Raw genomic sequence first — 22,784 nt, 5'->3', positions numbered from 1 at the left:
GACTCCGCGGGGGCTGCGCTGGGGCCGGGGGCCCGTGGGACCGCCGGGCGGGCTCAGCCTATCAGCGGGCGGCGCGCCGCGCTTTGACCAATGAGCTTCGCCTCATTCACCTCCCGTAGCCAATGGGCGGCCGGGGGCGGGGCCGGCCGGGCCCTTTCAAGGCCGCGGGGGAGCGGATACTTTGTAGCGGGGAGGGGGCGTGGCCACGGGAGGGGCGGGGCCTCGGCGGCGGCGCTGGGCCGGACCCGGCGGGCTCAGAGCGGCGATCCCGGCGGTACCGGAGCGGCGGGACCGGCGTGGCGGTACCGGCCTTGGCGTCCTACCCCTGCCCGCAGCAGCCCTGCCCGGCCCTGCCATGCTGGCCGCAGAATGGCCCCTGTGGAGCAGGACGCGCTGGCCGTGCGGGAGCAGCTCTTCCACGAGAGGGTCCGCGAGTGCATCGTGAGTGCCCGGGGGCCGCGGTGAGGGGCGGCGGGCGGGGGAAGGGGCCCGGTTTGGCAGGGAGAGGTGGGAGGGGGGCTGGGAGCTCGTCAGGATCCCCGGTGGCGGCTCCACGGCCCGGCTGTGGCAGGGCTCCACACCCGGGGCTTATCGGGGCCAGAGCCGCCGCGGCTGCGTGTGTCCAGCAGATAGCGGGAACCGAGGGCTGGACCCTGCTGAGCCCCCCCCGCGACCCCTCTGCCGGCTCGAGCAGTCCCAGCTGCGGTCCCCTCGTGCTGGGAGGGCTGGGGGGTGCTGGGCTGTGGTGCTGTCAGAGCAGCCTCCTGGCTCTGTCCTTGTCCCCAGGCCGGCAGCTCGGTGTCAGCAGGAAGGGACCACACAGAGCCCCTAAACCTCGGGAACCGCAGAGGGACACAGCTGGGTTTGCTCCTCTTGCTGCTCCTGCCACAGGCTGAGGGGTGGGGATGACCTGAACGTCCTGGCATCTCCTAAGGGCCTTGGGCATGCTGCGTGCATGGCAGCCCCGTGGGCTATGACGGGCAGTGCTGAGGCTACCTTGCCACAGCCGCATTCGGTGCCTACAGGGAGGAGCTGGTGTCCAGAGCCTGGCAGCTGTGCCCCCCCAGACCTCCATTCCAGGGAGCTGCATCTCAACCAGGAGCCCCCGGCTTGGCACAGGCAGTACAAAACTTACTTGGCCCAGCTTCCCTGAGGAGGTGTTCCCCCAACAGGCAGAGCATTTGTGGGGTCCAGCCCGTGGCAGGAAGGAATCTGTGGCCTGAGACCCTTCACTGGGTGGGTGCAGGAGCAGAAGAACCTGCTGGGTGCTGCCCTTGTGGGAGTCCAGATCCTGGGCGCCCTCAGGCAGGGTCAGATCACCCCCAGGCAGGCAGAAGGGAGGTGCCACAGCTGCTCCCCACTGCACCTGTGCCAAGGTGGAGGATTCAGGCGACCTTTCCTCATCCTGACGCGTGCCCGGTGGGATGAAAGGTCACTGTGTTCCCTGAACATCGCCTGCTCTGGCCCGACCTCGGTGTTCCAGCGGGGGCGGGAGGGACACTGCAGATGTCCTTGGCTCCTGATTCAAGGCTGTTCTCGTGGCTCTGCCAGCAAGGCGAGGGCTGTGGGATCGGGCGCTTCAGGGATGTCCCACAGGGTCACAGATTTGCTGGCACAGGCTGATCCAGACATTCTTGGGTGGGCTTTCAGCCTCCCCGCCCCACCACCAGGTCTGGGTGGTGTGCCAGCTTGTGGGCACCCATGTGTGAACGCTCTGGGTGCAGTCCCCATTGAACAGAGAGGTCTGAGCACACGAGTGGGGTGTAACCAGGGCCAGGAGTGGAAAAACAAATAGGGTGGAGCTGACAAACCCCAGGGCTGGCAGAATCACCTGGGGTAGGAGCCGGGGTAGGAGCGCTGCCCTCCGGGCATGCCCGCACTGCTCACGCTCCTCTGCCCGCAGATCTGTGCCCTGCTTTTCGCCAGCCTCTACATCCTCTGCCACTTCATCATAACCCATTTTAAGAAGCACACGGATTTCACAGCAGGTAAGAGAGTGGGAGCTGCCAGAGCCAGGCAGCCCTTGACAGCCCCATGCAGCCTCCTGAGGGTTCCTCCTGTTCCTCCCTTGCTTTTGGCCTCCCCCAGCAGCCCCAGCCCCACCACAGCCTGGTTGCCCTGACACCAATTGCTGCCCTAAGTGGGAGCAAACCCCAAATTCCCCCGGAGGATTTCTGCAGCATTTGGAGTGGGGAGAGCTTGGGCAGGGGGAGGCAGCAATGCTCTGGGCAGGCCTACCTCCCCCAGTCCTTTGGTTTGGGATTTTGTCCCCACAGTTCACGATGACGAGGATGCTGCTGTCAACAGGATTGCGTAAGTTCCTGCTTGTCCCTTCCCTGATACTCACTCAGCCTCTTCCTCAGCCAGGACACCGTGTCCTGTGGGTGCTGGTGCTGTGACACCCAGGCTGTGACACCCAGAGGAAGCCTGACCCAGAGGTGATGCTTGTCCCTCTGGCAGGCTGGGGCTCTGTACCTTCACCCTGGCTGTGGCACTGGGTGCCGTCCTCCTCCTGCCCTTCTCCATCATCAGCAACGAGGTGCTGCTCTCCTTCCCCCAGAACTACTACATCCAGTGGCTGAACGGGTCCCTCATTCATGGTGGGTGCATGAGGTGACCTGGGGTGTCCCCAAAATCTGTGGGTCAGGGTTGCCCTGCCTCGGAGCTCACCCCATGCTGTTCCCCCTCTTCCAGGCCTCTGGAATTTGGTTTTCCTCTTCTCCAATATGTCCCTGGTCTTCCTCATGCCCTTCGCCTACTTCTTCACCGAGTCAGAAGGGTTTGCAGGATCCAAGAAGGTGGGTGATCCTGCCCTTGTCCCCCCTGTCCCCCCTTCTGTGACTCCCTGCTAACCCAGCTCCTGCAGGGCATCATGGCCAGGGTGTATGAGACGTCTGTGGTGCTGCTGCTGCTGACGCTGCTGGTGCTGGGCATGGTCTGGGTGGCCTCTGCCATCGTGGGCAACGACGCTGCCAGTCGCCAGTCACTCTACGGTGGGTGAGCTGAGCCCTCCCTGTTCCAGGATCAGACCCTGGCACTGAATGGAACAAGGGATCTCTGGTGCCACTGGCATGATCCCACTGTCTCTGCAGATCTCTGGGAATATTATCTGCCCTACCTCTACTCCTGCATCTCGCTTTTCGGTGTCCTGCTTCTGCTGCGTAAGTTGTGCCCCCACGAGACCCTGCTGGTGCTCCATCCAAATGGGGTCCGGAGGGGCTGAAGCCTCCAGGATCCTTCTGAGGGTGTGGGGAAGGGGTAGGATGGCGGGGCACCTCCTGTTCAGCCTCTCCTCCCACCACAGTGTGCACCCCCTTTGGCCTCTCCACCATGTTCACTGTCACTGGGAAGCTGCTGGTGAAACCCCGGGTAAGGTGTCCCCCCTGCAATCCCTGTGCCCCAGCTTTGGGGCTGACTGCTCCTAGGGTTGTCAGGTCTCCCACCTCGGGCATGGGGAGCCATTCGCACAGCCCAACAGCCACTCACAGGCTCCTCACCCACCCCCAGCTCCTGGAAGACCTGGATGAGCAGCTGAGCTGCACAAGGTTTGAGGAAGCCGCTGTGTCCCACAGGATCCGCTCTGGTGGGTGCTGCTGCTTGGCCAAGGGGAGCATGGGGTGGATTGGGAGCCCCTCTACCCCACCACATAGGAGCCCTCATCCCCCCTGAGCCCCTTGGGTCTCTCCCCAGCAGGCAAAGCTTCCTGCTGGCTGAATCTGGACATGGAGATGCTGCAGGAGCAATTCTTTGCCGTCCGGAGCAAGAGGCGGAAGCTGGGTGAGGAGCCTGGCCAGGGGAAGGGACACTGGGTTCCCTCCAGCCTGGCACTGGGAGCACTGGTCCGTGCTCTGTGGAGGGAGGGTGGCTGGGAGATGGGCTGGGGGCTGTTACACCCCACCCTGGCACTTTGGGACCCCCTAAATCTCCTGCCCTGGGGTGAGAATTGTGCTCCCTTCTCACCTGGGCACATCCTCCCCACAGAGCTGCGGCATCGAGCATCGCCCTGGCAGAGGAACCTGGGCTACCCCCTGGCCATGCTGGGCCTCCTGGCACTGACAGTGAGTGGTCCTGGGCTCCCAGGGGAGCTGGGGGTTGTCCCCATGCTCAGCAGTGCCCTCACTCCCTCCCTGCTCCTCCCAGGGCATCTCTGTGCTCATTGTCTGCTTCCATGTGCTGGAGCTGCTGCTGGACGATGCCGCGATGCCACGGGGCATCCAGGTACCCGCCTGGGGGATGGCACAGCTCAGGGTCGCGCCCTTGGCTGGTCTGGGGACCATTCCTCCCCAACCTGCTTTCCTCCTCTTCCTGCAGGACGCATCCCTGGGCCAGGTTTCCTTCTCCATCTTCGGCTCCTTTGGAGCTGCACTGCAGGTTGTCCTCATTTTGTATCCTTCAGGCGGGCACTTGTGTCCCCAGCGATGTCCCCCGTGTCCCCAGCACCGTTCCCAGCACCAGCCCATCCTGTTTTCCTCCTTAAACACTCCCTGCAGCTACCTAATGCTCTCCTCTGTCGTGGGCTTCTACAGCTCCCCCCTGTTCACCCGCCTGCTGCCGGAGCGCCGGGACACCCCCCTCACCAAGGTGGGAGCAGCGGGACGGGGCTGGGGGGCTCCTGTGGGCTTGCAAGACCCTGTTCCTCACAGCGTGTCCCTGTGCAGTCCCCACGTGGGAGGACAGCGTCCCACTGTGGTTCCCTGGCATTTGGAAAGTTCCTCCCCCAGCCTGGGGGTTCCCTGCAGCAGCACTGCCCCCCCAAACCTCCTCCTTCTCCCCAGATCATCGGCAACTGTGTCTCCCTGCTGGTGCTCAGCTCAGCGCTGCCCGTCTTCTCCAGGACACTGGGTGAGCCTCCCAGAGGGATCAGGGTGGTGTGCCCAGAATTGGGGTGCCCTGACCAATGTGTACCCCACCCTGGGCAGGGATCACCCGTTTTGACCTCCTGGGGGATTTTGGCCGCTTCAACTGGTTGGGGAACTTCTACATCGTCTTCCTCTACAACATGGGCTTCGCGGGGCTCACCACGCTGTGCCTGGTGAAAAGGGTCTCCTGGGCGGTGCAGGCCGAGCTCATCCGTGCCTTTGGTGAGGACAGGGACACGGGGACACTGGGGTGGCTGCTGGCATGTCCCGTGTCCCCCACCCTGGCTCTCACACTCTCCCTGTATCCAGGTCTGCACAAGCTGCCGCTGCCTGTGAAGCGCCGCCGGACCCGCAGCAAGCCCGGCTAGGGTTGGGGGACAGGGACATGTCCCCCCCAACTGTGGTGGCCCTCAGGGTGGCTGCCAGCCACAGAGCTGGCCCTGATAGCACCTGGGACATCGGAGCCCCTCAGGGAAAGCTGAGACACCTTTGGGGGGTTGCCCCCCCTGCTCTGTCTCAGCTGTCATGCTACTGAGCCTTGGCCTTGAGCCACGTCCCCGTCACATCCCCGAGGGGAGCGGGGTCCCCTGGAGGCTGCGCTGGCTGCAGCCCCCCCACCCCCCGTTAGATACCTCCTACAACAATGGCCAGGCCCCCTCGACCTCCCCTGGCTGCTCCCTGGGGCCTGGTTGAATTTTAAATGTTGCCCCACCTGGACACTGTCCTGACCCTGTGGAAGAGGGTCCTGTGCTCCCTGCCCAGAGTCACTCCACACTCCATCCCTGTGTCACTCTGGGGCTGCTGGGGGACACTGGCTGTCCCCCACCCATCCCGAGGCCTTTGGGGTCCCTAATAGGGAGGCCTGGGGTGCAGGGGACAACCCCCCCATCTCCGGCAGCTTGATGTGATATGTCGAGTCTCTGTTACAACAGAACTTGTTTGGGAAATAAATAGTGACTGGTTTTTATATCAAAATGCTTGAATCTGGAGGTTTTATTCCTCCCGAGGGCAGGGCTGAATAGGAAGGGGGCAGGGGTGGAGTGTCCCTGCCTTGGGGGGGGTCACAGTCCTGCCCCTCCTTATGGCCCCTATGAGGCCATAATTAACCCTCTTCCTGGCTGGGGTTAACGAGCTTCTTCCAGGCAGGGCCACAAGCGAGGGCAGCTCCCTGCCCGCTGCCCGGGCTGGGCTGAGGGACCCCGGCGGTGTTGGGGGGCTCCGGGAGGCTTTGGGGTATGGGCAGAGCTACCCAAGTGAGGGGCAAAGCAGAGGCTTCACCTCCTGGGACGGAGGGTCGTGCAGCCGGAGCGGAAACTGCCCCGGGAACCGGCTCCCACCCATCCTGCCCGGGCTGGGGCCGAGCCAGGCCGCCCCCCGCCCCTCCATGGCGGGGCTGGGGGGCCCAGGCCCCCCCTCGCCCCCTCCCTCGGCTGGGGCCGAGCAGGAAGCGCAGGAAACCTGGTTTATATTGCAGGAAATGAGGCCATCGGTGCCCGCGATTTCCCCGCGACCGGCTCCCCTCCCACTCACTCCGGGCTGGCACCGGGGCTGCGGGGAAGCTGTGGGGGGGCCGGGACCCCCCCCGACCCACTCCCAAACTTCCCCTGATCCGCTGCCGCCTCCCGCCCTCGCCGGGGCCCGCAGAGCCCTTGGGTGCTTTGCCGGGAGCTCTGGGGTGCAGCGGCGGGGACACGGTCCCGGTGCCGGTGCCACGGGGTGCCCCGCTCCTGGAGGCGCCCATGTCACTGCTGGAGCCCGGTGCCACTCCCGGAGCAGCCCGGCCCCATCCCCGGTGGTACCTGGGCCCCCGGCGGAGCCCGGTCCCGGCCCGGGGGTGCCCCGGTCCCGGGGCGCGGAGGGGCCGGCCGGGGCAGGGCAGCCCGGCGGGGGCGGCCCCGGGGGATGTGGCCGCCGCTGCCGCCGCTCCCGGGGGCCGGGTCCGAGGCGGGGCCCGACGGGGCTGCCCAGCGCCGGAGCCGAGCGGCCACGGCGGGGGCAGCCCGGCCCGGGCGGCTGAGGGCGGCGCACGGTGCCGGCCAGCACCCAAGGCAGCCGGTACCGGGGGCTGGGCCAGGAACGGGGACCGGGACCGTGGGTCGGACCGAACAGAGGGGAGCGGGGTAGTGCCAGGGAGCGGGTCCCGGGAGCGGGGCTGTGCCAAGGGGACGGAGCAGGTGCGGACACCGGCGGCACAGCCTTAGAATAACGAGGGTCCTCGGTGCAAGGGAGAGCGGGAGGAGAAGAAGGACCGGGACTGGGAAAGAGGGGTCCCCGGTCCGAACAGGCGGTGACAGGAGAGGTCCCAGTACCAGAATCGCGGTGTTCGGATGGGATAAGGGGGGGTTCCGGTACCGGAGCGCAGTGCGGGGACCGTGCAGAGGAGGCGGCAGCAGAGCGCAGGATTTAGGGAAGGGGGAGCACGACTGGGACGCGGAGTCAGATCCCGGTGCCGGTCCCGGGGCAGCCTTAGCAACCGGGTTCCCAGTGCCAGGGCAGTGCCCGGAGCTGGGTGCCGGTGCCCGGTGCTGGGACGCCGTTCTGCGAGGGCTTTCCCTAAGGCTGGGGCTGTGTCGGGGACTTCCCCGGCCCGGGGTGCAGGCGAGGGGGTGCTGATACCGTGGGCGCGCAACCGGCGGCGCTCCGAGTGGGTGGCGGCACCGGCGGGGGGGGGGGGGGGGGTACGGGGGGGTGGTCAGTCGTCCCGAGTGGCCACGGATCCCGCAGCAGCGACGGGACCGTGGGTGTGAGAAGGAAACGGCGCCGACCCGCCCCTGGCACCGCGACCATCTAAAAGCCCCGGGGCCACCACACCGGGACCATGCCCGCCCCAGCCGCCCGTGCCCCCGGCGACTGAGCGGGACCCGCGGAGGCAGCGGAGCCCGGCGGGCGGGATGCCCCGGTGGACGCCGCTCGCCCTCGTCCTGCTCGGGCTCGCCGCCTGCCTGCTGGCCGCGCCGGTGCTGGGCTGCGGCCCGGGTCGGGGCCCGGTGGGGCGGCGGCGGCTGGGGCGGCGGCAGCTTTCGCCTCTGCTCTACAAGCAGTTCGTGCCCAACGTGCCCGAGCAGACGCTGGGGGCGAGCGGGAAGGCGGAGGGCAAAGTGCTGCGGGGCTCGGAGCGCTTCAGGGACCTGGTGCCCAACTACAACCCCGACATCATCTTCAAGGACGAGGAGAACACGGGGGCGGACCGGCTCATGACCGAGGTGGGGGCTGCGCCCGGCCCGGCCCGGTCCGGCCTCGCTCCCGGGGGCGCGGGGGCGGCGGGGGCGGCGGGAGGATGGGCGGGATCACAGCGACCCTCGGCAGGGCTCACGGACCTTTCTCAGTCGGCACCGACGCGCTCAGGGGCTCACAGAGCTTTCCCGGGCGCCACCGATCCTCTCCAGGGAGCACCGATCATCCCGGGGCTCACGGATCCTCCCGAGTGGCACCGACCCTCCCGGAGAGCACGGAGCCTCCCGGGGCGCCGGGTCCCTGCCGGGGCCGCGCGGTACCTCGCCCCGGTGCCCCGCTCCCTTCCACGGCCCTTGGCAGCGGCGCGGCAGCACCGGAGCCCCGGGACGAGGCGGTCCCGTCGCGTTGTGCATTCGGGACCGTCGGGGATTAACGGGACCGCACCGGGGGCACGAGGTACAGGCGGCTCCACTGCCCCAGCGCCGCCGCGCCCCCGCCCCAAGGAGAGCACGGGGGGGGCGGTCCCGGTACCCCTCTGCTCGGGGGAAATCCGGGGCGGCGGGAGCCCGGGACGCGCCGCGCGCCCGTCGGGATGCTCACGGTTGCCATGGCGAGGGGCGGCCCCGCGGTCGCCATGGCGACGGGGGATGCTGCGAGTGGTCCAGGCGGCGCCGGCAGCTCCCGCGAGCCGGGACGGCGGAGGCGGCGGGGCAGGTGCGGCGGGGCCCGGCGGAGCCGCGGGCGCGGAGCCGGTCCGGGGTGCGGGTGGCTGAAAGGGTCCTTTGTGGCCGCGGCGGCATTCCCGGGGCCTGAGGTCAGCTCCGGGCTGGAAGGCGCCTATTGTGGCCGGGCCGGGCCGGGCCGGGCCGAGCGCATTCCTGCCCCCCCGGCACGGCCGCCCCGGGCCCGCGCCCCGCACTCCCGCCCCCGCGGCCCCGCGCTCCCGGGAGCCGCTTTGTTGAACGGGGGACGGGGGGAAGGCACTGGGGCACTGAGGGACGCTGTGACCTCAGCGGCTGCGGCGGGGGGACAGAGGTAGCCCCGAGCTTCTGCACCCCATGGCAATGGGGAGAGGGACCCCGGAACCGCCTGGGACGCCCTGGTCTCCCCGTCAGCCCAGACTCGGGGCTGGTTCAGGGTCAGCTGCCCCCAGCTCTGCCTCACAGCCCCCGCGCCAGGTTAATCAGTCACGGCCGTGGCCGCGGGGAAGGTGACACCGTCCCGGTGCCCGTCCCGCTCCCTTGCCTGTTCTGCCTGGCTGCCCGTGGAGCAGCTTCTCCACGGGACCCCGGGGCATGTTAAAGTTCAACCTGCATCCAGGCAGCGGGGCCGTGACCCTCTCTGCACCCTGGGGGGACACCGCATCTGCCCCTGCACAGCCCCTTTGGGCTCCCTTTGCAGACCGGGTGTCTGTCCGTCCCTGCCTGTCGTGGGGAGGGTGACACCGGTGTCCCCACAGCGCTGCAAGGAGCGTGTGAACTCGCTGGCCATCGCGGTGATGAACATGTGGCCGGGGGTGAAGCTGCGGGTGACGGAGGGCTGGGATGAGGATGGGCACCACCTCCCCGACTCTCTGCACTACGAGGGCCGGGCGCTGGACATCACCACGTCCGACCGCGACCGCCACAAGTACGGCATGCTGGCACGCCTGGCCGTGGAGGCCGGCTTCGACTGGGTCTACTACGAGTCCAAGGCACACATCCACGTCTCCGTCAAAGCAGGTACCACACGGAAGGGGCTGCCACCAGGGCAGGGGGCTGCCATCCCCACAAACATCCCAGCCCATGTGCTGCTCCCCTTGACATCCTGGATCCATGTGGGATTATTGTTCTGGTTGGTATCTGGCCCCAGCCCAGCTCCCCCTGGTCTACCTGGCCCCCTGATAAGCAAAAACCTCACTTTCCCCTCCAAATTTTGGCCAGATGGAGACAACCTTGTGGCTCAGCTCCTGGTGAGGGGAATAGCAGTGCAGCCCCAGCCCTGCAGCCTCCAGCCCCACAACCCCACAGCCTTCTGTTCCAGCCAGCAGTTCCCATCCAGTCCAGAAGTGACAATTGACAGAAAGTGAAAATGGCCATAAATGTCACCGTTGGAGCCCGGAACAAAGGGCGTCAGTGCAGGGTGGACAAAGGGGCCCTGCAGTATTCAGGAGCTGCACGCAGGAACTGGGGCAGCTTTGCAAAATACCCGCTTTGTTCCGGGGGTGGTTTGGGGGTCCGGGGCTTGCCGTTTCCCCTCTGGAGGTGGTGGCCCGGTGGAGGTGACCGGTGGGGACACCCATAACTTTCTCCTTCCTCCCAGAGAACTCGCTGGCCGTCCGCACCGGTGGCTGCTTTCCCGGCCACGCCACCGTGACGCTGGAGAGCGGCGAGCCGCGGGGCCTGGCTGACCTGCGCCAGGGCGACTGGGTGCTGGGCGCCGAGCCGGGCGGGCGCCTGGTGCCCACTGAGGTGCTGCTCTTCCTCGACCGGGACCTGGGCCAGCGCGCCTCCTTCGTGGCCATCGAGACGGCCAGCCCGGCGCGCCGGCTGCTCCTCACCCCGTCCCACCTGGTGTTTGCGGCCCGCGGGGCGGCCAACGGCTCCGCCGCCTTCCTGCCCATCTTCGCCCGCCGCGTGCGCCCGGGCGACGCCGTGCTGGCCCACGGGGCCGGCGGGCAGGGGCTGCGCCCCACGCGGGTGCTGAGGGTCTCTCGGGAGGACGGCGTGGGGGTCTTTGCTCCCCTCACCTCCCACGGCACCTTGCTGGTGAATGGCGTGCTGGCGTCCTGCTACGCCGTCCTGGAGAGCCACCGCTGGGCCCACCGGGCTTTCGCCCCGCTCCGCCTCTTCCACGGGCTCCTCTCGCTGCTGCCGGCGCACCCCGAGGCGGGCAACGGGACCGTGCCCGCGGTGGGCATGCACTGGTACTCCCGCCTGCTCTACCGGCTGGCCGGGGGCGTGCTGGGCCGTGAGGCCCTGCAGGTGTAGGGGTCCCTGCCCCCCCGGTGACCGCACGGCAGGCGATGCCACACGCCGGATGCCACGCAGGGGGCTCCAGCCCTGGGCACCCCCTGGAGCCAGGGAGGAGGGACAGGGGCACCCCTGGCACTGTGGGGAGGTTGGGGCTCAGCACTGCCCCGGGGCACGGCGTGGTGGGTATGGGACGGGGTGGCACGGGGTGGCCCAGGGGTCTGGCTCAGCCCTGTCCTGTGGCCTAAAGCCCCCCATGGCTGGGTCCCCATGCCCAGACCCCCCTGGTATTTATTGCTTTATTAACCACTGCACCGGGGCTGGGGTTGGTGCCAGTCAAGCCACAGCCAGGCAGCACCAGATCCTGTCCTGCAGCTGTGGGGATGCCAAAAACACCCCAACACTGAGCACTTGGCAGGATTTTCTGCCCGTCCCCCTGCTCTGGGTCTGTCCCTGTCACCCACAGTGTCCCTCTCCCTGCACCACAGGGTGGTTGGATCTGTGGGCACCGGGTGTCTGCCACGGGCACGGGCACCCCATGCCAGGTCCAACTCTAACCATGCTAACCGCTAACCCGCCCTGCTTGAGAGTTTTATTTTTCTATTTATAAATGGTAATATAAATGGCACCCATGCCTGCCTGCCCTGGCAGCGGGGCTCACCCCATGGGGCAGCAGGCAGCCTGCTTTTAACCACTTAGTTTAAAAAACAAAAGAAATACTACTATTTAATTGTTTGGGAAAATAAAGAAAGTCTATGGCCCTGTTGGAGCTGCGGCTGGGGAGTCTGGAGGGGCTGGAGTTGACCATCCCAGGGGATCCCTGGGGGTTTGACATCCTGGGGCTTTTGGGGTCCCTGGTGCTGGAGTAGGGAGCGCAGTTCCCCCTGGCCTTTCTGACCCCCAGACGTGCAAAAAACTCACTTTCCTCTCCAAATTTTGGCTATATGGAGACAACCTCGTGACTCAGCTTCTGGTGAGGGGAATAGAAATGCAGCTCCCAGCGACTGGGGTACCCTAAGGGGAGTGTGGGTCCCTGGGCTGCGGTTGGGCACTGCAGGAAATTGGGGTATTGCCAGGCTGGGGGTCCCTGAGGCTTGAATCGGGCATCACGAGAGGCTGGGGGTCCCTGGGGCAGGGGTCAAACATCCTAAAATATCCCTGGGGCCCTGAGGGTCCTGGTGTTGGGGGGGGGGCAGCAATGAGGATCTCGGGGAGCAGGAGTGGCTTGGGAGCTGTGGGTGTTCCCGGGTGTCTCCGGGCCCGGACAGGCTGTGGGGGGGGGTGATGGGGGGGTCAGCACCGGGACTCTCGGTCCCCTCCCCCCGTTCCCGTTCAGATGCGCGCCCACCACGTGGCCGCGGCCCTTCCCTCCCTTTTTCATGAATGGAGATTCCCCTCCGCCCAACGCGCCTGCGCGGCTCCTTAGCCCCGCCCCCTCCACTCGGCGCAGCCAATGGGAGCGCGCGGGCGGTGTTGTGGTCACGTGCGGCCGCCGGTGTAGTGGCGGCGGCCCCGCCCCCGGCACGGCGCGCGGTTTATTGCGCTGTTTGCCGCGCCCGCCCGCGCCGCGCCGCCGCCGCCAAGTTCCCGTCCTCGGCCGCCGAACCGGGGGACCGAACCGGGGGTCCCGGCCTGGGGGTGTCCTGCGCTCCGGGGGGAGCGGCCCTGCCCTCCGGGGGTCCCTGTCTGGGGGTTGCGACAGAGCGGGGCTGCTCCACTGGGGGTTACCGGGGACGGCGGGTGCACCGGAGGGGCTCAGCACGGTGGGTTCCCACTTCAGGTGGGGCTTTGGGGATGTGTTCATCACCTGGAGCCTCTCCGGGAGGGGTTCCCGTCTCTCCGTGCTCTGCCCCGGCGTGATGCCGGGACCACCCGGCCTTGTTTCCCCCCCACCCAGTAAAAACCTCCCTGGCCCCATCAATTCGTGGTGGGCTATGAGCCCACGGTGGAAAGCAGTAAGTCCCGGGTGGGTGGGTGGGGGGCTGCCTGCCCGGGGTCTCTCTTCCTGATCCCCCTGTGGGACCCCAGGTGATGAGAACAGACGTGTTCCCACTTCTTTGGAGGGTGCATTGTGCCCCAAAACCTTGCGCTGGGGGCTGAGGTGCCCCTGGAATGAGGTGGATGTAGTTCTGAGCCTTGAGAGGAGGATTCAGGGGTCCCAGACAGCCCCCAGACCTGGTGCCACCCTTGCAGCCTACAAGATGGTGGTGGTGGGCAAGGAGGAGTTCCATCTGCATCTCAGCAGGCAATGCAGGGGCAGTTTGGGGTGTCTGGGGGGGTCGTGGGGCTGCTGGCCTCCCAGCCACCCCTCCCACCGGTTTTGTCCCCCATCTCCCCCACCAGGATGAGTCCTGCCACCCTCCTTTATCATCAATATCCATGGCTCCATCCTGGTCTACTCGGTGACATTCCCTGAGGAACCCTCAGGCTCGGGAATGAGTGACCTGGGACAGGGAGGACACCTTGGTGGGATGAAGTGCCTGGATGTCCCCTTGTCCCCACAGCTCCCAGGTAGTCAAACCCTCCACAAGAAGCTGTATGAGAGCTGGGGAAGGCACGCTAGGGGCTGTCCCTCCCAGGGAGGGGGTCCCAAGGTGGTCTGGGCCCTGTGCCCATGGTGCTGGTGGGCAACAAGGCAGAGCAGACCCTGGGGCGTTCTGGGGTCCCACGAGAGTGTGTGAGCACATCCTGCCTGTGCCCTGCTGTGTCCCCAGCTGGGAAGTGAGGACAGCTGGAGGGAAGTAGCTGGCGGAGCCCTCAGGGGCCATTTTCCTCGAGTCCTCAGCCAAGGAGAGCCACGTCTGGGGCACAGAGCCCCGCCGTGCTGGCACTGATGTCCCCTCATCCTCAGGTGACCGTGGGGATCTTCATGAAGCTCACGGAGGAGATCGACAATTCCTCTGGCAGATCCACCAGGCTGATGTGATCCCCGGCGTGGGGCAGACCCTTCCCCAGGGCCCTCGCCCAGACCACAGCAGCAGTTTTGGGGAATCCACGTGGTGCTGCTGTGGTTGGGGACCCCTCACTTGGGGACCCCTCACTTTGCACAGGCTCTGGGGCTCCCAGGGGGCTGGGAGCAGGCTGGGGGTTCTGGGGAGCCCCCCAGCTCATCACGGCTGTCCCCCCACATGCACAAGGACAGGTCGGGGCCGTTCCTGCTCCGGCAGCCGGGGCTGAATGCGGGTGTTGTTCCCGGTGTGGGGCTGGACCCGTGGGAGTCGTGGCTGAAACAATTAAACTTTGTTTTGTCTGGAAACCCCTGGACTGGGGGAGTTGTTCCTTGTTGGGGAGAGTGTGAGGCCCCCTCCAACACCCCTGGATGTGCTCCAGCACAGGGGTCCCTCCAAGCCTGGATGTGCTCCCATGAGCCCCCTCCTCATGGGACTGAGTACCCCAAGAGCCTCACTGGGACCCCTGGGGGGATCCTTCAGCTCTGTCCCCCCCATTTTTTCCTCCCTGAGAACTTCAGTTTTGTGAGCATCGTGGGGGGAGCTCTGGCTGCGGTTCCCCTTGTGGCTTATCTCCACCCAGTCGGGCTAATTGTTGCTAATTGCCCAATTATGGTGGTAAAGAGGAGCAGGAGCTGCTGGGGGGCGCGAAGTGCTATTGGGGTGCTGGGGCCAGGCTAGGGCAGCCCGGGGGCTCGGGGGGGATGCAGCCCCTCAATAACCACCCAGATCTCTGGGTCTGGGGGCTTGGGCTCCCGGGGGCCCTGGGTCTGACCCCCCTCCCCAAGGCAGGGGAATCCCGGGGGGGGTTCAGGGTCCGACGGGGCTGATGGGGCCCCACACGGGGGGTACAGGCCAGGTGTACCCCTCCGGGTCTGGGGTAGGGCGCGTGGGGGTGCCCGTGCGATGGGGAGCAGGACCGGCTGCTCCGGGGATACCGGAACCGGGCGCGCGTGGTGCAGGACCGTGGCTCAGCAGCAGCACGCGGTGGCCGTGAGCGGGGACTAGGACCGGGCTCGGCGGCTGCTACCGGGGACCCCAGAACCGGGCATGGCGGCTGCTACCGGGGACTCCATGACCGGGCTCGGCGGCTGCTACCGGGGATTCCAGGACCGGTACAGCCACTACTCCAGAGACACCGGCACCGGACACAGCAGCTGTTTCCGGATACACCGGGACTTGTTTCGGCGCCTGCTACGGGGAACCCCGGGACTGGACACAGCGGCTGATAACGGAGACACCGTCCCGGTGTACGGTGGGCGATCTCGCTGCCGCCGGCTGCTCGGGGGGACCCCATCCCGGAGCCCACCATCCCTTCCTTCCTCTAACCCCCGTGGCCATCGCGGTCCGGGAGGCTTCCCTCGCTCCATCCTCGGGGCTGCCCCGGTGCCGGTGGGGGGCGGAGCCTCGCGCCGCCGGCCCCGCCCCCTCGGTGCCCACGTGCGCTCCCGCCCCGGCGCCGCCGGGGTTAAGCGCGGCGGAGGGATCTCCCCCCGCCCCGCCCGGCAGCGTGCGCTGCGGCCGCGCGCGCGCCGTCACACCCCCCGCGCCCCCCCCGCCGCGGCCGCAGCGCCCGCCCGCCGCGCACCGTCTCCCTCCGCCCGCAGCCCCCGCCGCCCAAAGTAGTGCGGGAGCGGCGGCGGCGCCCCCCGGCCCGCGGCTCCCCCCCTAGGACCCAGCGCGGCGGCGGCCCCGGCGGGGCGGGCGGGGCGGGGCGGGGGCGGGCGGCGGGACCTACTTTCCTCTGGAAATGGCCGCGCCGGGGAGCACCGAACGCCCCGCGCCCCGAGGCCCGTCGGCGTAGGGCGGCCGCGGGGGTGAGCACCGGGCGGGGGGCGCGGGGGTGCAAACGGCCCCGCCGGGGGGCCCGCGCGGGCGGGACGGGCCCCGGCGGCCCCGGAAGGAACGGCCCCGCGGTCGTGCGGGCTCGGGCCGCGCCGCCTCCGCCGTGCCGCCGCTCCCGGTAAGGCCTGACCGGGGCCGGGCCCAGAGCGCGGCTCCCACGCCTTTGTGTCCGGTACCGGTGGGGCTCCGGCGGCTGCAGCGCAGGTACGGCCGGGCCCGTCGCTCGGGGCCCGGTGCCGGTGCCAGCGTAGGCCGCGGTGGGCCGGGGATCGGGGCCTGGCCGGCTCGATCCCCCGGTTGCACCGGGGAGCGGGGGAAGCGTGGCCCGGGCGCACCGGGGAGGGTGTGGGGGGGGTGGTGTCCCCGCGTGGTGGCTCGGCCCACCCGGGGGCGCGGGCCGGGCCTCCCCCGGGCCCCGGAGCCTTTGCCGGGAGGGCCCGAATCCCCCCGGGCCCACCGGGAACCGGGGCTCGGGAGGTGCTGGGTGGGACACGATGCTCCTGCCCCGCGGCCGGGACCCCGCCGGGGGCTCCCTCCGCCCTCCCCGCGCCGTCTCGGGTTTTTGGGGGGTTGGCGCTGCCCCAGCGCGTCCCCCCCGTCCCCGGTGCTCTGCGCTCTGCGTTGGGGCCCCCCCGGGTCCCGTCCACATCTCCGTGCCCCGTGCTCCGGTTTGGGGTCCCGTTCGCTGCCCCCGCGGTGCCGGAGCCCTCTTGGGTTTTTGGGGCGCGCTCGAGGCAGCGGTAGGAGGGGGCGGCTGCAGATTAGGGCATGGTCCCCCCCACGCTTTCTGTTTCATGTTTTGGGGTGAGTCTTGCCCCCTGTACCTATCCTGGGACCCCCTGTGCTGTGTGGGATTGGGGTTGGATCTGAGGAAATGGGGTACAGGCAGCTGCTGGTGGTGGGGAGCCCGTGTTTTGCTGCATCCCAAATTCCCCGTGAAGATCCCCCACGTGGGAGGCACTGGGGGGGTCCCAGCTTCGATGTGAACACTGGGTGTGCTCCCAGGAGGGTCCTGAGGGCTTCTCAGGGGTCTTGGTGACTCCCTGGGGTGCTGGTGTGTGGTAGAGCCGGGGTCACTGATCCCCCTTCCCTCACGGTTTAATCGAGGTCACTTGGGGGTTTGGTTGCCCCAGATATGTTAGGGTGTCACTGGCTGGACTTGGGGAGGACCTGGTGGGTAGAAGGTGATGGGGAAGGCCAGGGGTTCTCCTGGACCCGTGTGGGGCAGGGATCCACCCCCTGCTCCTGAGGGATATTCCCAGTCCTAGAGCCTCTAAATTGCCTTGGGGAGAGCAATGGGAAGATGCAGCCCTGTCCCTTGGATAGAGGGAGGCTGCAAGGGTTCCCGGGGAGGTGTCACCATCCCTGGTGCTGACGGAGGTCCTCCCTACAGCTGTGGCCCCCCAGGAACGCCGGAGGCAGGATGGACGAACAGAAGGTGCCTAGCGAGGAGAAGGACACAGCCGCGCCAGGTGAGCCAGGGTAGGACTTTGGGGACCTGTTCCTCTTTCCGCTGTGGTGGTGACACCCGCTGTCCCCACAGCTGATGGGGTCATGGCCTCGGAGGAGATGGGCAGCGCCGAGGGGGACCCCCTGAAACCCCCCGAAGGAGCCTCTGCGGGGCCAGAGCCAGACAACACGGGCACGGAGGGACCTCCCGAGGCTGGCAGGTGAGGGTGGGAGGACTCGGGGGGTGGCGTGGAGCTATCGAAGGGGTCCTAAATATCCCTGACACCCCCCCGTTTGTCTTCTCCTAGCCCTTTGGGCCGCCGCTGTGCCCTCTGCAACTGTGGGGACTGGAGCCTACACGGGCAGCGGGAGCTGCAGCGCTTCGAGCCGGTGCCCGACTGGCCCGAGCGGCTGGGGGGCCACGAGCCCCCCGATGGACCCGGCCAGCCTCCCCCAGGGCCCAGCCAGCTGCCCCCAGAGCCAGAGCTGGCGGGTGACAGCCTGGCACAAATTGGCTTCTCCGAGGGGGTGACCCCAGCGCAGCTCTTCGAGCCGACAGGTGAGTGTGGTCACAGCACGGGGGTCCCTCATCCTGCCACCTGAGCATCCCCAAGCTGTCCCTGACACCCCCTCCCCACAGGGCACTGCTGGGTGCACCACTGGTGTGCGGCCTGGGCGGCTGGTGCGGCACCGGAGGTGGCCGGCGTGGCCAGAGCTGTTTTCTCAGGGATCTCACAGGTGAGCAGATCCCAATGGGTCCGGGGGAATGGCAGGGACTTGGTTTGCTGTGGACTTGCTGCCCTGCAGCAGTGCTCACCCCCTGGACTCCTCTGCCCTCAGAAATGTGAACGCTGCGGGCGGGCGGGGGCCACCATCCCGTGCCGGGCGGCCGCCGGCTGCTCCCGCCTCTACCACTTCCCCTGCGCCGCTGCCAGCGGCTGCTTCCAGTCCATGAAGACCCTGCGGCTGCTCTGCCCCGAGCACGTGCCTGAGGCTGTGGACATGGGTGCGTGGGGCTGGGGACACCACCCCTGGGTGCCGGGACCCTCCTGCCCTGGCGGTGGGTCCTGGCAGGGTGGAACTCCGCGAGCAGGCGGCCCTGACCCCCTTTTCTTGCGGCTGGCAGAGGACGCGCGGTGCTCGGTGTGCAACGGGCCGGGCGACCTGCGGGACCTGGTGTTCTGCACCAGCTGCGGGCAGCACTTCCACGGGGCCTGCCTGCACATCTCCCTGACGCCTCGCAAGCGCTTGGGCTGGCAGTGCCCCCAGTGCAAAGTGTGCCAAACCTGCAGGTGAGCCCCCACACTCGTGCTGCGGATGGGGGTATGTACCCAAGGAGGGGTCCCAGCCCTCACTTATCCCTCTGCCCTACAGGCAGCCCGGCCAGGACTCTGCCATGCTGGTGTGCGAGGCATGTGACAAGGGCTACCACACCTCCTGCACGGAGCCAGCCACCCAGGGCCTCCCCACCACCTCCTGGAAGTGCAAGGTATGTCCTGCTCTCGCTTGGGGCTGCAGGGTGCCTGCCCCCCACTGCGCCCCCTGACACATCTCTGCTTCCCCTGCAGAACTGCTGGGTCTGCTCAGACTGCGGCCAGCACCCCGCAGGGCCTGACTCCAGCTGCCAGTGGTCCCCGGGGTCCGAAGTGTGCGGGGACTGCCAGCAGCACCGTGCCACGGCCAATGTCCCCACGGCGCCAGAGCACTCACCCCGGCCTGACCTGCCCGCCCAGATGTGAGTGGGGATGGGGGTGCTGGTTGGGAGGGGGCTCAGCCCCTCTGTGGGTGGGGGGGATGTGTCCCACAGCCCTGGGGACAGGGTGGTCTGGGCGCTGCCCCCTCACCCAGGTTCCCCCATCCCAGGTCAGAGTCCCCTGTCCCCAGCAAGCCGACGGATGTACCCATGCCCCCGCCTGAGCTGGAGCCTGTGGGGTGTGATGAGGAGACGCAGCCCCTCGTGGACCCCAACGAGACACCCCCAGACGCCAAAGAGGCACCCCCAGACCCCAAGGAGGCTCCCCCAGACAATGCTGAGTCTCCTCCTGGCGAGCTGGCCTCTGTGGAGGTGCTCCCCAGTGAGGAACCCCCGGAAGAACTTCCCTCTGATGAGCTGCCCCTCTATCAGCCACCCCCTGACACGCAGCCCTCTGACATTCAGCCTCCTGATGTGCAGCCCCCTGAGGAGCCCCTTCCTCTCATGCTGCCCCCCAAGGAGCCTCCCTCTGACGAGCTGCCCCTTGAGACACCATCCCTTGCTGAGCTGCCCCCTGACAGACCCTCCCTTGAGGAGTTGCCCCCCAGTGAACCACCCCACAATGAGCTGCCCCTCGATGTCCCTCCCCTTGCTGAGCTGCCCCCTGAGAAACCAGCGTTTGAAAAGTCACCCCCCCATGAGCTGCCCCCTGAAGTACTGCCCATTGACAAATCACCCCCTGACGAGTTGCCCTGCGATGGGTCGCCCCCCAAACCTCCCCTGGTGGAGCCGCCCCTGGTGGAGCCGCCCCTGGAGGAGCCGCCCCTGGAGGAGCCGCCCCTGGAGGAGCCGCCCCTGGTGGAGCCGCCCCTGGTGGAGCCGCCCCTGGTGGAGCCGCCCCTGGAGGAGCCGCCCCTGGAGGAGCCGCCCCTGGAGGATCTGCCCCCCGAAGAGCTGCCACCCGAAGAGCTGCCCCCTGAAGAGCTGCCCCCCAGTGAACCACCCCCCGTTGAGCTGCTCCCTGAGGAGCCTCCTCCCGAAGCGCTGCCCCTCGAGAAGCTGAGCCCTGAAGAGCCCCCCCTTGTTGAGTTGCCCCCTGAAGAGCCAGTCCCCAGCGAGCTGCCCCCCGAGGAGGACCTGAAACCACCAGGTAATCTGGGGACTTTACACTGTCCTCTTTCCCCTTCTGTTGTCTCCAGTGGGTGTGGGGGTCCTGCGCCAGGGGCTTCTCCCAGCACTGGCTTTGCCTGATCCCCGTATTCCTTCTGTTTTCACGTTGTTGCCCTGTTTGGGGTATGTGGGGAGCAGTAGTGGGGGTAGTTGTGCCTCTCAATCCCAGGCTGGGTGGCGCAGGGGAGGATGGAGTGGACCCCCTCACTTCCTCACCCCATCCCCCAGGCCTCCTCCCCGAGGTGACAGTGGCAGAGGAAGCGCCAGCCCTGGCTCCAGAGGTGCTCCCTGAGGAGGAGATGGAGCTGGAGCCAGAGCCCTCGCTGCCCCCTGAGATGACTCCCCCACCCTCAGCTCCCCCAGGTGAGTCTGGGGAAACACCAGGGTTGGGATTGGGGGTGTGGGTGTCTTTGGGAGGCTGTGATATCACTCTTCCCCCCTCTCTGCCCCCAGCTCTCCGTGCCATCTCACCTGCACGGACCCCAGGCCCCTCCCCTGATGCCAAGGAGGACGAGGTGCTCGAACCCCCCACCCCAGCCCTGCCTGAGCCCCCTGGCAGCCCTGGTATCGCCATGGACACCGACCCCCCTGGCTCCCCGCCACCATCCCTGGGCTCGCCTGCTGTCACCCTGGCTCCTGCTGAACCACCTGAGGATGAGGAGATGGAGATGGCCGGTGGCGAGGGGGAGTCCCCAACCAGCCCTCCTGGAGATGCCCCCCACAGCAGCCCAGCCCCTGAGCTGGGGCCCTTCCCAGGCCTGCCTGAGGAGGAGGAAGAGGAAGAAGAAGAGGCACCGAGGCTGGAGAGGGAGGGCACCAGTGGAAGCTCCCCACCACTCAGCGAGGAGGATGCCCTGGAAGAAAGTCGGGCTGCGGGGGACCCTGAAGTCAAGGGGTCCCCTTCAGGGTCCCCCCTGCTCCTGGAACCGGAGGAGCTGGGCCCTGAGACCCCCATGGAGGTGTGCACTACCGGCGAGAAGCTGCTGGGGCATGGTGACGAGGGGTGCCCCGAGCCCCCCGCGCTGCGCCCACGGCCCGACATCCTCAACGAGATCTCCAACCTGAGCCAGGGGGACACGAGCAGCAGCTTCCCTGGCTCGGAGCCGCTGCTGGGGTCCCCAGACCCTGAGGGCGGGGGGTCTCTGTCCCCTGAGCTGGGCCCAGCGTCGGCTGATGCCAGCCTGCAGAAGGAGGATGCTGGGTCACTGCCGCTGGGTGCTGAGACCGATGACTCGCTGCTCTTCGAGCCAGCAGCCAAGGGTGACGGGGACAAGAGCCGGCGCCGCAGCTCCCCAGGGCGCTCCCGTGTCAAGCAGGTATAAGAGGACCCCGCTCACCACAATTCTGGGGACCCCTCAACCTGAGCGCCCTGCTGGGACCACGTCCCCTCCCTGGGCTGCCCCTGCAGCCAGTAGGCGAGGGCTGAGCGCGTGGTGGGGTGGGATGGGGGCAGTGTCCCTCTGCTGCCCTGGCATGAGGGTCCCACTGGGCCTCCCGGTGCTGTAACTCCCCTCTCCACTTGGCCACAGGGGCGCAGCAGCAGCTTCCCTGGGCGGAGGCGGCCCCGAGGTGGGTCCCACGGGGGCCGAGGCCGAGGCCGTGCACGCCTGAAGTCGACCACCTCGTCTGTTGACACCTTAGCAGTAAGGCTGGGCTGGGGCAGAGGTGGGGTCCAGGGAATCCTTGAGCTGTTCGGCTGAAGAGCTGAGAGTCTTCCCCTTCCCTATCATCCCTTCCTTGGAAAGACTTAAGAGCCCTTAGTGTGGGGGGGTTGGGGTCTCGTGGGAGGTGAAACTGCCTGTGCCTTTGCTGAGTCTGGGGGCTTCACCACAAAATCATAGGCCAGGTACAGAGCTTTCCCTGGGGAGGGGTTCTGCTGCCCCTGCATCTTCCTGGTGCCCCCAGAGTGCACAGAGAGGGTGTCCTCAGTGCTGAGCCTCCTGCTCTGTTCTCAGCTCGCTGACGTGGAGAGCTCGCCCAGCAAGGAGGAGGACGAGGACGATGATGACACAATGCAGAACACAGTCGTCCTCTTCTCCAACACAGACAAGTTTGTGCTCATGCAGGTAACGAGGGCATGGCTGGATGGACAGATGGACAGGGTGGGACAGACTCTGTCCCTCTTCCATCAGCCACTGTCTCCTCACTGACAACCTCTCCCCCCAGGACATGTGCGTGGTGTGTGGCAGCTTTGGGCGTGGGGCCGAGGGGCACCTGCTGGCCTGCTCCCAGTGCTCCCAGTGCTACCACCCCTACTGCGTCAACAGCAAGGTGAGGAGGGGGCCCAGGACCCCCAGCGCCATCACAGAACTGTGCTATGCCCCCCCAGGACACACGAGGTCATGCCTGGCACGTCTTGTGCGTTGAGTTGTGCTCTGGCATGTCCGTGCCAAGCCCTGGGGTATCCCCACAGCCACACCGAGCCTGGGGACCCCTGTGGCCATGCCCAGGGCTCATGTGGCTGCTCTCCCATGTCCCCAGATCACCAAGGTGATGCTGCTGAAGGGTTGGCGCTGCGTGGAGTGCATCGTGTGTGAGGTGTGCGGCAAAGCCTCCGACCCCTCGCGCCTGCTGCTCTGCGACGACTGCGACATCAGCTACCACACCTACTGCCTGGACCCACCGCTGCAGACCGTGCCCAAGGGCGGCTGGAAGTGCAAGTGGTGCGTGGGGGACACGAGGGGAGCCATGGGGG

The 22,784-nt window shown here is 67.6% G+C and overlaps 3 protein-coding genes across 16 annotated transcripts in view; all 3 read left to right on the top strand.

Annotated features, from left to right (window-relative positions):
- Positions 1-241: 241 nt before the first annotated feature.
- Positions 242-5,468, top strand: LMBR1L (limb development membrane protein 1 like). 5 transcript variants are annotated; one of them, XM_085563079.1, is made up of 17 exons: positions 242-441; positions 1,904-1,988; positions 2,277-2,313; positions 2,461-2,600; positions 2,695-2,798; positions 2,867-2,993; positions 3,093-3,161; positions 3,305-3,369; positions 3,508-3,583; positions 3,694-3,777; positions 3,982-4,058; positions 4,141-4,218; positions 4,312-4,385; positions 4,491-4,581; positions 4,776-4,842; positions 4,920-5,081; positions 5,169-5,468. In XM_085563079.1, exons 1-17 carry the CDS (start codon positions 370-372, stop codon positions 5,225-5,227), a joined length of 1,467 nt encoding a protein of 488 aa, XP_085419205.1. In that variant the 5' UTR covers positions 242-369; the 3' UTR covers positions 5,228-5,468. The 5 variants fall into 5 exon arrangements, with proteins under 5 accessions (XP_085419205.1, XP_085419203.1, XP_085419204.1 ...); XM_085563077.1 differs by having other exon boundaries at positions 4,659-4,842; XM_085563078.1 differs by having other exon boundaries at positions 3,691-3,777.
- A 2,074-nt stretch (positions 5,469-7,542) lies between these two features.
- DHH (desert hedgehog signaling molecule) lies at positions 7,543-11,753 on the top strand. The gene is made up of 3 exons (XM_021548285.3): positions 7,543-8,062; positions 9,493-9,754; positions 10,335-11,753. The coding sequence occupies exons 1-3, from the start codon at positions 7,751-7,753 to the stop codon at positions 11,000-11,002; spliced, it is 1,242 nt and encodes a 413-aa protein (XP_021403960.1). The 5' UTR covers positions 7,543-7,750; the 3' UTR covers positions 11,003-11,753.
- A 3,856-nt stretch (positions 11,754-15,609) lies between these two features.
- Positions 15,610-22,784, top strand: part of KMT2D (lysine methyltransferase 2D) — a 29,182-nt gene continuing 22,007 nt past the window's right edge. For 8 of the 10 annotated variants that reach the window (XM_085563050.1, XM_085563049.1, XM_085563041.1 and 5 more), the window contains exons 1-15: positions 17,171-17,249; positions 17,321-17,447; positions 17,535-17,785; positions 17,867-17,964; positions 18,067-18,232; positions 18,353-18,518; positions 18,601-18,715; positions 18,795-18,961; positions 19,090-20,069; positions 20,318-20,452; positions 20,543-21,405; positions 21,619-21,732; positions 22,045-22,155; positions 22,256-22,360; positions 22,571-22,752. In XM_085563050.1, the coding sequence (XP_085419176.1) occupies positions 17,201-17,249; positions 17,321-17,447; positions 17,535-17,785; positions 17,867-17,964; positions 18,067-18,232; positions 18,353-18,518; positions 18,601-18,715; positions 18,795-18,961; positions 19,090-20,069; positions 20,318-20,452; positions 20,543-21,405; positions 21,619-21,732; positions 22,045-22,155; positions 22,256-22,360; positions 22,571-22,752 (3,629 nt within the window). In that variant the 5' untranslated portion in view covers positions 17,171-17,200. Of the gene's footprint in view, positions 15,750-15,962; positions 15,982-17,170; positions 17,250-17,320; positions 17,448-17,534; positions 17,786-17,866; positions 17,965-18,066; positions 18,233-18,352; positions 18,519-18,600; positions 18,716-18,794; positions 18,962-19,089; positions 20,070-20,317; positions 20,453-20,542; positions 21,406-21,618; positions 21,733-22,044; positions 22,156-22,255; positions 22,361-22,570; positions 22,753-22,784 lie in introns of those variants that run through there. The other 2 variants (XM_085563045.1, XM_085563046.1) reach the window with 2 other exon arrangements.

The sequence above is a fragment of the Lonchura striata genome, chromosome 29 (genome assembly GCF_050655825.1).
Source record: "Lonchura striata isolate lonStrDom1 chromosome 29, ASM5065582v1, whole genome shotgun sequence".
NCBI classification, from domain to species: domain Eukaryota; kingdom Metazoa; phylum Chordata; class Aves; order Passeriformes; family Estrildidae; genus Lonchura; species Lonchura striata.
This window is presented reverse-complemented; position numbering and strand designations above follow the sequence as displayed.

Excerpts from the sequence above, each read along its gene's own strand:
- DHH (XM_021548285.3), top strand. The coding sequence starts at position 7,751 with ATGCCCCGGTGGACGCCGCTCGCCCTCGTCCTGCTCGGGCTCGCCGCC. Across the intron at positions 8,063-9,492 it reads CGGACCGGCTCATGACCGAG|CGCTGCAAGGAGCGTGTGAA; the intron begins GTGGGGGCTGCG and ends GTGTCCCCACAG. Across the intron at positions 9,755-10,334 it reads CCACGTCTCCGTCAAAGCAG|AGAACTCGCTGGCCGTCCGC; the intron begins GTACCACACGGA and ends CCTTCCTCCCAG.
- LMBR1L (XM_085563075.1), top strand. The coding sequence starts at position 370 with ATGGCCCCTGTGGAGCAGGACGCGCTGGCCGTGCGGGAGCAGCTCTTC. Across the intron at positions 3,584-3,690 it reads GTCCCACAGGATCCGCTCTG|CAGGCAAAGCTTCCTGCTGG; the intron begins GTGGGTGCTGCT and ends GTCTCTCCCCAG. Across the intron at positions 3,778-3,981 it reads GAGCAAGAGGCGGAAGCTGG|AGCTGCGGCATCGAGCATCG; the intron begins GTGAGGAGCCTG and ends TCCTCCCCACAG.